This window comes from Thamnophis sirtalis, unplaced genomic scaffold, assembly GCF_051295495.1.
Source record: "Thamnophis sirtalis isolate CommonGarterSnake01/CBP01778 unplaced genomic scaffold, rThaSir2_p1.2 scaffold_4, whole genome shotgun sequence".
In the NCBI taxonomy this organism is placed as follows: Eukaryota; Metazoa; Chordata; class Lepidosauria; order Squamata; family Natricidae; genus Thamnophis; species Thamnophis sirtalis.
In genome coordinates this window covers 97,463,255-97,478,895 of record NW_028261384.1, presented here as the reverse complement: position 1 = coordinate 97,478,895, position 15,641 = coordinate 97,463,255, and the positions used below count along the sequence as shown (strand labels likewise).

General features: G+C 41.1%; 1 protein-coding gene across 2 annotated transcripts in view; it reads right to left on the bottom strand.

Annotated features, from left to right (window-relative positions):
- The window catches only part of SMARCD2 (SWI/SNF related BAF chromatin remodeling complex subunit D2), a 54,646-nt gene that overhangs the window by 5,765 nt on the left and 33,240 nt on the right, over nucleotides 1-15,641 (bottom strand). For both annotated transcript variants that reach the window (XM_014069074.2, XM_087713517.1), the window contains exons 3-9: nucleotides 11,779-11,821; nucleotides 11,118-11,240; nucleotides 10,812-10,931; nucleotides 9,865-9,960; nucleotides 9,012-9,113; nucleotides 8,183-8,344; nucleotides 5,836-5,933 (exon numbers count right to left, since the gene is read on the bottom strand). In XM_014069074.2, the coding sequence (XP_013924549.1) occupies nucleotides 5,836-5,933; nucleotides 8,183-8,344; nucleotides 9,012-9,113; nucleotides 9,865-9,960; nucleotides 10,812-10,931; nucleotides 11,118-11,240; nucleotides 11,779-11,821 (744 nt within the window). The remainder of the gene's footprint in view (nucleotides 1-5,835; nucleotides 5,934-8,182; nucleotides 8,345-9,011; nucleotides 9,114-9,864; nucleotides 9,961-10,811; nucleotides 10,932-11,117; nucleotides 11,241-11,778; nucleotides 11,822-15,641) is intronic.

Here is a 15,641-nt window from a genome sequence, read left to right as displayed (position 1 = left end):
CACCAGGAACAGAAGGACCTCCAGGTGGAATCGTAGATTTGTTTGGTGGATGGTCGACGGGCAGCCTGGATCGTCCGGATGACCCTGGAGGAGTAACTGTCCCCCCTCAGGACGCTTCGCTCAAGCGCCAGGCAGTCAACTGGAACCACTGGGGATTGGGGTGTTTCAGCGACTCCTGGCTGAGGGAGATTCGGTCCCGAGGAATCCTCCAGGGCCTGTTCACCAAAAGAGTCCATAGGTCCACAAACCAATGCCTGCACGGCCAGTGGGGTTCAACCAGGATCACATCCGCCTTCTCTCCCATGATTTTCTGGATGATGTGAGGCAGGAGAGGAAGTGGGGAAAAGGAATAGGAGACCCAGAGGCCACCTGCATCTCAGGGCATCCACTCCTTCCGACCACTGAGCCGGGAACTGAGAGTAAAACCGAGGGAACTGGGTGTTCTGGGGGGTGGCAAAGAGTTTGATCACCGGCATGCCAAATCTGTTCACAATGTCCCGGAAGATCGATGGGTGCAGGCGCCATTTGGCACTGTCCACAACCTCGCGGCTGAGCCAGTCTGCCTGGACATTCGCCACCCCCAAAATATGCTCCGCGGTGAGAGACAGCAGGTTCCTCTCGGCCCAGAGACCCAACTGCATGGCTTCGTCCATCAGGGAACATGATCTGGTCCCCCCGTGGCGGTTTGTATGTGCCTTGGCTGACATATTGTCCGTTAATATCAAGACATGCCTGCCTGCCAGTTTAAAGTGCGGAGAGCCAGGTGGACCGCTTGTAGTTCCAGCCAGTTTATACTGAGAGTCCTGTTCACCTGGTCCCACTGCCCTTGGGCCATCTGCCCTTGGAGATGCCCCCCCCCCAGCCAAACAGGCTAGCATTTGTGGTGAGAGTCAGAGAGTCCTGGTCCTTGAACAGATGGCCCTTGGTGATGGCCTAAGATGTCCACCAAAGGAGGGAACGGGAAGCCTCTGCTGGGATATGCACCTTGGTCAGGGAACAGCTTAAGAGTCTCCTGTGAAAAGGCAAGAGAAACCATTGGAGCTTGAGGGAATGCAGACGAGTCCAAGGAACTATCCCAATGGTGCCCAGCAATTTAGAAAGTGTGGCTAAGGAGTATCCCCTCGCCACTTGGCCTGCCAATGACTTAAGGGAGTCCTGGCGCTCCTGTGACAAGAAGACTCTACACTCAATTGTGTCAATTAAGGCACCAAGGTGCACTAACCTGGTGGTCAGATGGAGATGACTCTTGGATATATTAATTGGAAACCCATGGATCTGAAGGGCCCGCAAAGTGGTCGCAAAGGTCCCTTTGTGCCTGACTAGGTGATGAAGATTGTATGAGAATGTCATCTAAATATGTCTGTAACCTGACAGGTACCTCTCTCAGTGCAGCGACCAGAGCCACAAGCACCTTGGTGAACACTCTAGGAGCGGAAGATAGCCCAAAGGGTAACGCCATATATTCAAAATGGTGTCCAAGATAGGAAAAATGTAAGAATTGTCTTTGCTGGGGTAAGATGGGAATGTGGAGGTATGCCTCCGTTAAATCAATAGATGTTAGAAAATCTCTATGCCTAATGCTACTCAAAATAGTCTGCAAGGAATGCATCTTGAAATGTTTATAATGAATAAACTTGTTTAATTTCTTAAGATCAAGGATGGCTCTCCAGCCTCCCAAGGCCTTGGGGATGATAAAAAGTATAGAACAGAATCCTTGGCCGTGTTGGCCCGCCGGCACTGGTGGATTGCCTGTATGTCCAAAAGATGTTGAATCGCCTCTTGCATAAGATGTCATCGAGGCAGGTTGTTAGATAACGGGCAGGTAATGAAGAGCCTAAGAGGGTTGGAGACAAACTCAAGGGCGAGCCCTGAACGAACAGTAGATCTAACCCAAACATCACCGGTGGTTCTATCCCATTGATCGGCGAAAAAAGCCAATCTGCCTCTAATGGGATAACTAGACTCTGGTAAATTAGGTCCGGCGGTAAAAACATCCCCCACCTCCACGAAAGGGGCACTTGGAGGCCTTACCCCTCTGATAGCGGTCTGACTGCCCCCTCTGCCTAGAGGAATATCCTCCCTGCTGCCTATAACCCTGGTTGCTGTAGTCTGCCCCCGAAAGGACGATCCATAATCTTGGTTCCGAAAGGACGACCCCCCCCATCTTGGCCCCGAAAGGAAGACCGCCTGGGATAGGGAGTGGGGCGGAAGAACCCTTTCTTGGGCGCGGTAGGGAGAATCTTCCTCTTTTCCTTGTTCTCAATGAGAAAAGGATCCAGTGCATCCCCAAAGAGAGATTTGCCCTTGAAGGGGACCGAGGCCAAACACCATTTGTGGAGCATGTCCGCCTGCCATTGGCGAAGCCACAACAGTCTGCGAGATGCCACAGAAGATGCCAAGGCTCGGGAGGCGAATCTGACAGATCAGAGGGTGGCATCAGATGTAAACTGAACCGCCGCCACTAGTTTGGTGATATCCTGATGTGCACGGAAGTCTGCGATGGGGATACGCGGTTGCAGGTCCTGCAGCCAGAGAAAATAGGAACGGGTGAAGAATGAGGCAGTGGTTGAGGCCCAGATTGCCCATGCCACTGCCTGGTGGTCACGCTGCAGAGTGAAATCTGCTTTTTTGTCCTCTGGCTTAAGGACATCTTCTGCCCCCACCCCCTGCTCCCCTCCCTCGGCATATTGGTATAGAGGGGCAGTCTCCGGGGCATTGATGGTTGGATCGATAGAGACTGAGCCAATTCATTGGCCACATCGAAGAATTTCTTGAGAAGCCGATGGAGTTGGGCCCGAGGTGGGAGCCTCTCACTGACGCTGCACCAGGTCAATGAAGATATTTGGGGTAGGTATCGTTTCTGATGAAGGAGCCTGCTTGGAAAACAGGGTGTCTGCAGACACAATTGCCGGGCGGGGAGTGGTGGTTGCCGGCTGCGTGCCGAAATTTGAAGCCATTTTGACCTTGTACAGTAATGAAGGGAACAGGGTTGGTGGAAAAAGGCCAGAAGAGGTCTTCTGATCTGGTTCCCTGCCTCATCCTCGGACATTCCGGCCTCTTTGATTTCCCCTTCATCAGATTCAGAAGAGTGGTCTGATTCCTCCTCATCTGGGGCCAAAGGCTCTACTGCTGCCAAAGGTGGAGGCACCGCAGGCCTATCAGCTGACTGCATTTGGGCTGGCTGTTTGTTAGATTGAGCATCCCTTTGCTGCAAACCAACTGCAATGCCCTGTGAGATGGCAGTTGCAATGATGTCTTGGAAATTGACCATGCAGAGGGGATTGGATTGGCCAAGGCCTGCTGAAGTAGATGGAATACTGTCTACCCTCTGTAAAGTGGGAGGGGCCAGTGATGCTGCAGGAGTCATAGCTGGTTTTATCTCCTGTGTTGGCCCCCAGATGCCTGACACATCAATGGGAAAGAGAGGGTTAAGGGAAGCCTCACTGCTCTGTCTATTCCCAGGAGAAAGTTGTAAGGCTTACTGCATCTGGGCAAGCTGAGGTGGATCAGTATTATTGGAGGAGGAAGTCTTCTTGGAAGCAACTTTCTTGTAAATGCGTTCTAACACTTTTTCCTTCTGCTTCTCAACAAGAAGCAGGTCTAGAGGATTTGTTTGACTTGCTGGCTCTTGCTGAGGCTTTTAAGGGCTTCTTGCACCCCCTTGTGGTGCTAGAGGAGGCAGAGGTGGAGGCAGTGGGGGGGGAGGAAGCTTGCTCTTCCACCACCTGGGGAATGCTAGCGTCAGCAGTAGATTCCCTGCCATAGTCCGTTGGTTCAGAGGCTGTGGCGGCCGCTATTTTGATAGGAGAAAAGGCATGTAAATACAAAAATGGCGCTTCGCGCCTTTTTTCTCTAACGTCCCGGTCATTGAAGCAAGATCTTTCTGTTCACAGCATGTCGCTCCACAAGTTGAATTCCCCGCTTTTGAAGGCTCGGGTCGCTCTGTGGTAGCTGAAATACGCTCAAGTGGCAATCAATCAATCAAAGTTACTGCGGTTCACTGCTCTACTGCAAGCAGGAGCAGCGGAGCATTTCCCAGCATGAAAAGAATGTCCAGATCTCAAAGGGGAAGCTGACAGGTCCAGAGTGCAAGTGGAGAGGGACCGGCGGCGAAGGCAGGGATACATGGCAGCGGGCTGGAAGGGCGCGAGCCTCGCAGGCAATTAGCAATGCAAGCCAACCTCGCTTTTCAAGCTGCAAGGGGACACTTTAAACCACTTTTGCCTTAAGAGGGCTCAAAGACACCGACCCACAAGGCTATTTAGCTCTGCGAGGAGCTTTAGTCAGCCAGGGTCACAATCAGTCAAGACGATCGCTGTACTCACAAACTCATATCACAACTCAGCCTAGGAACAAGGTGATGATGCATCCATCCTCATTGAGGGACTTAGTCAGAACTGGGCTTTTGTTTAATGACAGGGGTGTGGTTTCAATTAACTATCAGCCTCAGTCCTCACAATGAGTTGATGAAGGTCAACCCAGCCTGGGTGCTATCTCTACCACTATGGAGAAGTATCCTTTCTTGGATTTATGCCTTCACCATCATGTGATACAGATTAGTATAAGGATTAGTTTCTCTCTTACACTACGTCAGAAGTGTTCTAAAGAAGTGATACAAATCTGAAATGTACACCACATAGGAGGTGCAAATTGGAACAGTTCCATGAATTGTAATATTTGGATATGCATCACAAAATATTTTGTTTAAAATATGTAAACATTGCCTTTCCTGCTCTCCTGTGGTGGAATCCCTGGCTGAAGGAGAGGAGGCCCTGATGGGATACTTAAAAGACATTCCAGCTTAGAGTTTATTTGAGAGAAGAAATGTTTGAAGTCAAATCCTTAGGTCTGTATCTGCTGTTTCCCAAGGGAAGGCAGACGGTTTGCTGAGACAACAATATTGATTGGTGATCAACAATAAAAATATCTATTTGACCCTTTCTCAGAGCTGTTCTAATTGCATTCACCTGACAGCTCAGGAGAGTTTGCAATTGCAAAAGAATTATAAAAAATCTAGATAACAGAAAATAGAATTTCACAATCAGAATAAAATAAAGCATGAAACAACTTTGTTTTAAAGTTAGATGAATTAGAGCAGTGTTTTTCAACCTTTTTTGTGCAAAGGCACACTTTTTTCATGAAAAAAATCATGAGGCACACCACCATTAGAAAATGTTAAAAAAAATTAACTCTGTGCCTATATTGACTATATAGAAAGTAATTCTCCCACGGCACACCTTACACCAGTGTTTTTCAACCACTGTGCCACGGCACACTAGTGTGCCGTGACATAGTGTAAGGTGTGCCGTGGGAAAATTACTTTATATATAGTCAATATAGGCACAGAGTTAATTTTTTTAAACATTTTCTAATGGTGGTGTGCCTCATGATTTTTTTCATGAAAAAAGTGTGCCTTTGCACAAAAAAAGTTGAAAAACACTGCCTTACACTATGTCACGGCACACTAGTGTGCCGCGGCACAGTGGTTGAAAAACACTGAATTAGAGAGACCTTGAAATTCAAAAGAAATGTTTCCTAGATAAGCAGTGATATTATTCTAATTGTCCAGATTAAACACCTTCTCTATCTTCAATTTATGAAGTGTTTCATTTTAATAGACATTTCTATAAAGCACACCAATACTATTTTTAAATGAGAACTCAGAAAGCATACAGTTGTCAAAAATCCAGTGCAGAGGTTAAGATTCCAGAAGGCTCTCCAAACACAACTTTTAATTAATAAATGTGGATATTATGTATATGGATACAGTTAAGTATCAACTGAGGGTGTAATTAAGTTGTTCCCAAATAATTTTTCTTACAATATCAATATTACCTGATAACGTGATTGATAACAATGGGATCTGGATGTTGTAAGAGTCCTGCCAGTTTCATTGGAATCTCAGAAAATCTCATACGGCTGCAGTTGAAGATCTAAAATGAAGCAAAAAGACAAACCTTAGTAATTCCAAAGGAATAACATCTGGAAAAATAGGTGGGCACAAAGCAGTGGTGAAATTCATTTTTTTTTACTACTGCTTCTGTGGGCGTGGCTTGGTGAGTGCGGCAGGGGAAGGATATTGCAAAATCTCCACTCCCACCCCACTCTAGGGCCAGCCAGACATGGTGTTTGCTGGTTCTCAAAACAACTCAAAATTTCCGCTATCGGTTCTCTAGAACAGTGTTTTTCAACCTTTTTTGTGCAAAGGCACACTTTTTTCATGAAAAAAATCACGAGGCACACCACCATTAGAAAATGTTTAAAAAAATTAACTCTGTGCCTATATTGACTATATATAAAGTAATTTTCCCACGGCACACCTTACACTATGTCATGGCACACTAGTGTGCCGCGGCACAGTGGTTGAAAAACACTGCTCTAGAAACTGCTGAATTTCACCCCTGGCTCAAAGTCAGCCCATGAGACATTCTAATTGTAAGGATGAGATCTATACTGTGATAAGCACTAATGTATAGGCAGTCTTCATCTTAGGACCACAACTGAGCCCAAAATTTCTATTGCATAGTGAGACATTTGTTAACTGAATTTTGTCTCATTTAACAATTTTCTTGCCACAGTTGTTAAGTGAATCACTGCAGCTGTTAATTAGTAACATGCTTGTTAAAGTGAATCTGGCTTTCCAACTGACTTTGCTTATCAGAAAGTTGCCAAAGGTGATCACATGACCTTGGGACACTGCAACCGTCGTAAATATAAGTGAGTTGCTAAGAGTCTGAATTTAGATCATGTGACCAAGGAGATGCTGCAATGGTCGCAAATGTGAAAAATGGTTATAACTCACTTTTCTCAGTGCTGTTATAACTTTGAACAGTCACTAAATGAACTGTTGTAAATTGTGGACTACATATACTGATTGTTTAAAAATCTAAATATCCATGTGTGTACCAATTCATGGTGAATTACTGTTACTGTTTACAATCTGCCTAGCTGATTGGATCTTGCAGGATTAGTGCACTGGGCTCCTTCAATTAACAATGTCCTCCATCATGCCTCCGAAATATGCCTTTTCTATAGCACTACCTATCCTCTGGAATGAAGCCTGCACTCCTCTGTGATTTAGAAGAGGCCTGAACACCTGGATTTTCCCCCTGGCCTTACCCCAGAGGGGCCTCCTGCTTCATTTCCATCCAATCTGTCATTCTTTCTACTTTCCACATCTATTTTCTATCTTTTAGTTGCTTTTCTTTGTTTTGATTGTTCTGCACCAGCCAGGCATTGGCTGCAGACATGTATAATAACACCAACAACAATCATGTGAACTGGTAACAAAACAGTGGACTTCCAATTATTTTTAAACAATATAATTAAAAATTATCTGAAGAGATTTTCACAGTCTAGTTCAGGGATGTCAAACTCATGGCCCACGGACTGATGTGTCATATGCTGGCTATGCCCACCCCCGGTTTAACAAAGGGGGGGGGAGTTGTGATACATCACGTGATGAGAACATGTCGCAAGTTTGACATCCCTGGCCTGTTTTGTTAGTGTATTAGCTCTTCAAGCTAGCAAGATAGAAAATATACAATTTATTATGCTTCCTATTTTCAAATTGGTGGGAATAGAACTAAGCAATGGATATGAACTTGGGAAGATATAACAGATTTAAAAGAATCAGGAACTGAGAATCAGAATTATGTGTGAAATGAAATTCCAGTTCCCAAACATGAAAGCTGCTCAGCTCCCAGCTTCCAACTTTATTTCTTGGATATAGCTGCTAATACCATGTTTTCCCAAAAATAAGATAGGGTTTTATTTTCTTTTGACCCCCAAAATAAGTGCTTGGCCTTATTTTTGGGGAGGTCTTATTATTTTTGAGGTACAGGAGGTGGTGAGCGTGATCACCTCATGGCTGCTGCTGTTTTGCAATATCTTCGGGGATTTTAGGGGAAGGCTTATTTTAGTGCATGCACTCAAAAGCCTGATTGAGCTTATTATCGGGGGAAGTCTTATTTTCAAGGAAACAGGGTACTTAATGTTCGTATTATGCACCTGTGCAAAAAATCATATGCAACATAAGCAATACATAAGCAACATCAAGATGGATTACAGACTATTGATCAGCTTGTGGTTAGGACTGATAAGGAGTGAAGCTAAAGTTAACGTGGTTTGTGAAAAACCTCTTCATTTAATAAAACATCCTGAACAGCAGAGACATACTGACCTGGCGAAAGTAGCGGTTGCAGTTAATATATTCTTTCTCATGACAGTCCTGGAGTTTGTTATATTTGATATAGAGCCATAGAGCCTGCATTATGCTGGCACGGGTCTGGGTATGGACACCAAGAAGGCGAGCCAGACGTGGATCTAGCTTGTATTGAGGAGGCTGAAATGACAATGTTACTTAATTAACATGTGTGCTGTCCTATCAATTTTGCAATCCCATCCCCCGTTTCAATTTTTAATCTATTTTCTCTAAAAAAATAAAATAAAGCATGAAGCTTCTGATGAATTATATAAAGAGCAAGAGAACATACAACACAATCTAGTATTTAAGCTTCCTTTAAAGAAAATTAAATGCAACTTTATAATTATCTTTATCAAATGATCCACAATTTACAATGGAGAGTAACTTCAAAAAGAAAATGGTGAACTTCTGGAAGCAAGTAGGAAACTCAAGTTGTAGGAAACTCACTTTGCTCCAGGTAAAGAAACTGAATGTTTCAAATAATGAGTAATTGGAAAAGATGCCTCTGGGCCAGGATCTGTTTATCTTCTTTTCAGTAAAGCAGGGGTTCCTAAACCTTTTGCAACCATATCTCCCTTTAGTGTACTATCAATATACATACTTTCCTTAAATATCTAAGGATTAAAATGAATACAAATGAATATTGAGAATGGTACAATGAAATGGTAGATTTTTATTGTAACAATAAAAGGTTCTTCATACTTTCTCAGGACTCTAACTGCACCTCCTCAAGAAGATAAATCTAACAGGGAAATCCTGCCTTAGAACATTAGAATTGGTCTGCTCTGGCAATTTGCCTTCTTACCTGATGATCCAGCATGAGAAGCAGAGTGCATTTTACATTCACATCACCAGGGCGCTTGACCTGAAAGCCATCTGTCTCTTGGGTTGTTGGCATCCGATGCCACTAAGGTAAAAAAAGGCATAAATAATATGTCTCTTTAGTGGAAACAAGGGAAAAATGAAAACAAGTCAATCTCCCATGCAGTATCTTACATGGTAATAATCAGTTTCCTGATTGCTGGCTCACTGCTTGGTTTTGTAATGGGTGGAAACTTAAGTCTTCTGCCATAATTAAGAAAAAAATACTACTAGTCACTTCCGAATATGGTTCAGGTCATAGCTTTCTCCATCAATTCTTCTTTATACCATATATCAGTCAATTTCTGGTGGAGGCACTATTTGGGGGGGGGGGGGCAAGGTCTACACCTGGGCTTTAAGGAACACACTGAAAAATGCATAGCCAAAAGTTGGTGGTGTCATGAAGGTGCTAGTCAACATGGAAGGAATTCTAATTCTCATTTATCTATTGTCTACTACATCTCGGTTAAACATTTTTATATCCAGCTCGAATAAACTATGAACTTAAATTATTTCAAAGTACTGTGCTAAATTTACTAATATAAGATAAATCATGCAATAAAATTTAACAAGCATAACAACAAAAAAGAAAAAAATGTGGATGGAAATTATAAACAGAACATATTCTATACCTTTGATCTAACAGTGTAATATGGAAACTTTGAATGTAAAATTATATTGGTTCTAATAGAAGCAAAGTCCTTATGTCAATTTCTTAGCCATGCATCTAAGTTCAGTATAAAGTGTATGAATGCTATGAGCTGTCTACTTTATAGTATATATCGCAAGATACTGACCTCCACCAGGTGATTGTCTGGTCCATATAATTCTTTGTCTAGTTCAATAACCAAGCTCTTGAAAAAGGATGAGAATTTTCTCTTCTGTTTACTTGGCTGTGACAGAAAGACAAATGAGAAACTGAGCTTTACCATTCTCACAATAACTTTAGAAAACACACTTGTCCAAAACACTTCATTAAGTGAGGGATAAGTAAATGATGTCACCTTTATTATTTGTAAAATATACTAATTATACAATATTTATCACCATTGCAACCCATAGATACTCTGTGGAGTTTAAAATAAGGAGCAATAAATTCAGGAACAATTTGAGCCAATGATTAAGGAGCATGAGGAGCAAATTGAAGTTCTAATTCTGCCTTAGGCATGGAAGCTAACTGTGTGACTGGGGCTGTTAGCTTCTCTCAGCCTTAGGAAAAAGGCTATGGCAAACCACTTTGGAAAAGCTTGCCAACAAAACTTCATGGACTTGTCCAGCCAGTAACCAGGAGTCAATAATGACTCAAAGGCACAAATATAAATGTATTTCTGGTAAGACAGCAAATAGAAAAGTAAAAAATAGTTATTATTGTTATTTTGTCTAAAAACATAGTCCTCTATCATATTCTTCAAGAATAAGATATAATTTAAGCCAGATCTCAAGAATTCTAATTTAATTGGACATTGCAGTAAGCAGAAACTGAAGTAGACTAGCCTTTGGTCTGGTCCAGCACCACCCTTAAACATAAATTACTGCTTAAAGTGAAGAAACATACATAATGTCTTTCATTTATGCAAATTAATAAAGGATTAGTCAACAGTTAAATGAAGCAATAGGTTAGCTGCCTGATGCAAGACCTTTTTAAGGGTGGATAGGAAACAAGGCAGTTATCCAGAGGAAACACACATTTGTCATCTTATATCTGCCATAAAGTTATCTCTTAACGAAGAAATTTCATTCTTACATCATCAAGAAGTTTGCCTTCCACACGAAGTTCCCACGAGGCTATACGCTCACCACCCTCAGACTCCTCTTTGCCAGGAGTAAAAGTGTTAGAGATGTAAATACGCAGCTTCCGCTTTTGCTGAAAATTTAAAGGAAAACATTAATTGCAAACAGCAAAGAAATCATCATATAAATCCACAAACCAGTTTTATGGTTTCGACCTTTTCCCCAAGATAACTTAATACAGCAAAATTAGTTGCAATTGTGGATTGAGATTGCCTCTAATAGGGTTTTAGCTGATCCTCTCTCTATCATGTCCTTATACCGTCAAAGGTTTCTTGATTGCCTCTTGGATTTCCATTCTTTTGCGGGCAATTGTCTGGTCCAGCTTGCGTTCAAAAGCCAGTAAATCCATGTATGCCTGAGACTCAGGAACTAATTCACGAATCTACAGAAAAAGAATGGATTATTAGATAGTTATCTAACAAATGTTATCACATTATTTAGTGTTTTTAAAAGGTATATATGTAAGGTGAATGTCAATTAGTATTATTGTGATCATCAAGTATATAGACAGGCTTTCCTAATTTTTTTCTATCACTGGGAAAAACAATATAACTTTGCCCTAATTTAAAAGAGTAGATTTATCTCTAGTTATAACTAGAAGGTGATTGTAAATTGTGTAGCTCAGAAATCTGTTCTTAAATTAAAAGTAATATAATAGTTTACTAGGCTAGTCAATAGGATATAAATACATGCCAGGCCCTGGGAAATAACTATAATCCACATAGAAAGATTTGTCAAAAGTTAAGTAAAATTTCATAATAAGTTTATTTTGTTTCTATGAGACATTCAGCAGCAAATATTCTATTCTAGAAAACCTGAGTCTCAAAGTCTGCAATATTTCTCCCCATTTAGACCAAATGTCCTCACTGTCCTCAATTTTATCTTTAATGCTAATATACTTTCACAAAATGAGAACTTACCCTCTGTGGCAGGATTTTGTCAGCCATCTTCCGCCTTTTCAATCTACAAGAAATAATAAATGAGCAGTCCTTGTGGAAAATTCATTTTTTAAAATAAATATAATGAATTGACTGCAATCTATTTATCTGTCACAGAAAATAATATAATCCCAAATTCACCCCAACATTTAAGTCAGAACAGGGAACCTATGACCTTCCATAAGCTGCTGAAATATCTTAGCAGTGTAGTCAATGATGATGGCTGCTGGAGCATGTAGTTCAACAAACACCAGAGGGCCTAAAATGTACCACTTTTGTCTAAATTAAGACTTTCCAGATTTTTCAGTATCTTACCTCAGTTAGGCCTTTAGTTTGATATAACTGTAGCGAGCCATCCAGAGTTATAGCACTAAATCAGAAAGCCATTCAAACCTTTTCAATAAATCTGCCTAACCGTACTTCTTTATCTTTACCTCAATTTTAATGTAAATATAACAAAATTCATGTATAGTATTTCTACAGAAGGATATTCATATTTTTCCAATTACTATCACAGTAAAACTCCAAGTTAATGGACCCTTTAGGATGAAAAGTGAGGATAAATCTGAAGGTAGAAGAGAAAAAAATATAAATGAAGTGGGGAAAAGGAGGAAACCATTATTTCTTTTCCTCGTGCATGTTAGAAATCACATCCAAACAGTCCAAGTTGGATGATGCAAAATACAGGGGATGGCAGGGATTGTGAGACCACTAAGTGCCGTATCTGAAAGCATAAGGTAAGTGTGATTAGTCAGAATGTAAGCTTGCAACATGGAGGAGCAGGAAAGCATGTGTTGTCTCAAAGAAGAGATGGAAAGGGGCAGCTTGAGGGTCTCTTCTTCCTCTGCATTCCAGCAAAAGGAGGCAGATAGCAATGTAGGACTCAAAAAGTTTTTTGTCTCCTCCATAGGGCAGTGAGTAAAAAGGCTGGGAGCATTTGAGTGGAGTCACTGTGTTCTCCTTCAGCTATTACAGATGTAGCCTCTAATCAGTGACGTGCGGTGAGGTTTATACCTGGTGAGGCTTAGCTGGGCATCCTTCTGAGAAGCAGCGAAGCAGGGCAGCGGTCTTCCTTGGTGGGGGGGCGGGAAATTTGCATCACGGGAGCAGCCAAGCGCCCGGGTCTGCAGCAAAGGCGCTTGGTGGCTCCCCCGATGCAAAGTGCTCCGATGCCGCCGCCCACCCGCTGCCCCGGCCTGCGGCCGCTGCTTCTCCAAGCTCCGCCGCTGGAAGTCCCAGATCACCTCTGGGGGAAGGCTGGGTGAGAAGTGGAGCAAAGCTTCTCCACGGCCTCCCGGCACTATGCAGAGGTTCTCGCAGGAGCGCGTGCCAGCGGCCGGCGGCCCGGAGTGGCCCCGGCTGCGAGACAAGGCAGCGCTTAAATATTCCATATTACCTGGACCTTTTGACCTACTATAACTCTTACTTTCCAGAGATTATCTGAGTTAAATATATATCTAATGCACATTATGGTCTGCTACAAAAATGTAATCAATTTAGAATAGCTCAATAATAGGGGAGGGGGAACCTTTAGATTTTTTCTTGAAATATTAAAAAAAATCATTTGAGTTCTAAATCATTTGAGGACATCTTAAATCACTTATTTACTCAAATATAGTGACATATATAGGATGATCAAAGTGTTATGTACAATAGATTTAGCTGCAAAGATTTTATGTATCCAAATATTCAAAGAGAAGACTAAACATTGACATCAATCAGCGAAAGTAGGAAAGCAAGTTGTTGTGTAAATCCAATAATTATTCTGAATAATAATGAGATGTTATAAATCACATGATTTAATATTATATTATAAATTAAGGCATAGCATATATTTATCTGGAATAATAAAAGCTAAAGAAAATAACATTCTTTGGAGCTATAAATGAAATTCTGCCAAAAACAGATCAATTTCATCTCAGACTTATCCTACAAGGGAAAAAAACGTAGCAACTTAAATTGAATAATGGTTTTCAGCCTCTGAAAATGACAAGTAGTAAGCAAACAGTTTTCTGATTTACACCTTTATTTTCAGCAGAATTTGGCCTCTGAAATCTCAAAGCCAGATGTTTACAGCTGCTCGTTCTCTATATAACATCTCCTTTGGATCAAGCTGGAGAAGAAGAATTGCCAAGAAACTGAATGTCATTTGCAAACCATTTGCTTTTAAAAACAGCTGGTAAAATGAGGCCAAGCAGAGTCTGTTGATGGGCCAGAAATATTTTTGAGAAAAGAACAGCCTACAGCCTGAATTCAATAAAAATAGCTTATATAGTTAGAATAAGAAATAAACTTGTATGTAGGAAATGAAGGAGGTAGAAATCTATATTAAAATGAGGTGAGGAAAAATGAGTTACAATTTCACATTAACACTGTATAAAACACTCTAAAAATGTGATCTATAAACCCTATTGTGAAGTTAAAAGTACTTCAATATATATTTCCTCCACTATTGTTCAATTTGGCATGATCAAACAAATGTTTCCAAACTCTTCCAACTAATGGCTGCGTATGACATACTTGCATACGTAGTAAATGTGTATGAACATACTTATTAACAGCTGCAGTCCAAAACAGTATAGGAACAAAACAAAAACTTGCATTTATATTAGTAATTTTTCATTAAAGTAAACTACTTACAGATAATCCTTGACTTACAACAGTTTATTTAGTGACCATTCCAAGTTACAATGGCACTAATAATGACATGATTGTTTTTCACACTTACAATTGTTGCAACCTCCCATGGTCACATGATCAAAATTCAGATTCTTGCTAACTGATTCATATTTATGATGGTTGCAGTGTTCTGAGTCAATGTGATCACCTTTTCCAAACTTTTGACAAGAAAAATCAATGGGGAAGCCAGATTCCTTAACAATCTTGTTAACTTAACAACTACTATGGCAAGAAAGATCGTAAAATGGGGAAAAATTCACATAACAAATATCTTGCTTAGCAACAGAAAGTTTGGGCTCAATTGTGGTTATACGTTGAGGACTGCCTGTATAAAATCAAATTCCTCATTATAAAATGAATGTATTTTCATCTGAATTATTCCAACCATTTTCTCACACACAAATCATTATCTCATATATAAAAGCATACTCCATACATAGAATTCCCTTTCCTCTAGGAAAACAAAGAGAATGAGGCATCTCACTTAATAGGGAAAGAAAGATGGGGGGAACTTGGTGGAGATGAGATAAGGGCAGTAGGTAGTTAAGGAAAGTTTGCTTGTCTTCTGACCACATAGTGTGAATGAAAGGAACTGAAGTTGCAGCTGATTTACTGATCAAGGGAATAGTTGCTAGGAGGCAGTTGCATTCCCTCAAGAAACACCTACAACTTAAGTATCACTCTTAAAAAGAAAGGCAGTTCAGTGCCTGTGAACTAAGAACAAGAGAACAAGAATAAGCAGATTTTGTGACTCAATGGGTCAAGCCCTGACTTCCCACTTTCATCAATTAAGCATCAAATTTAACTGAGGAACCAGAATTCCAGCTCTATAAATACAGTAGTTAAATTTTAGATAATTCAAATTTATTAACAGTAACCAATATGAAGATAGAGAGCCAGGGGTGGGAGGAGGATGCTTTTTAGTTTATTGCACAAATTGTGAAATGTACAAATATCTGCTTGTTGAGTATATTTAGTATGTGATTGGAACAATGAGTTCTTGGTTGTCAAGATCCAATTAAGGCAGTTGAGTTGAGCATGTTTAGAGACAGAGAGCATGTAGACAAAATCTTCCAGGATGTGACAGCTTAATCTCCTTTCCGAGAGAATACTTTCTTTGCTCTCAAGGAGATAAGGGGTGACATATTTTCAAGGATGAAGGAGAT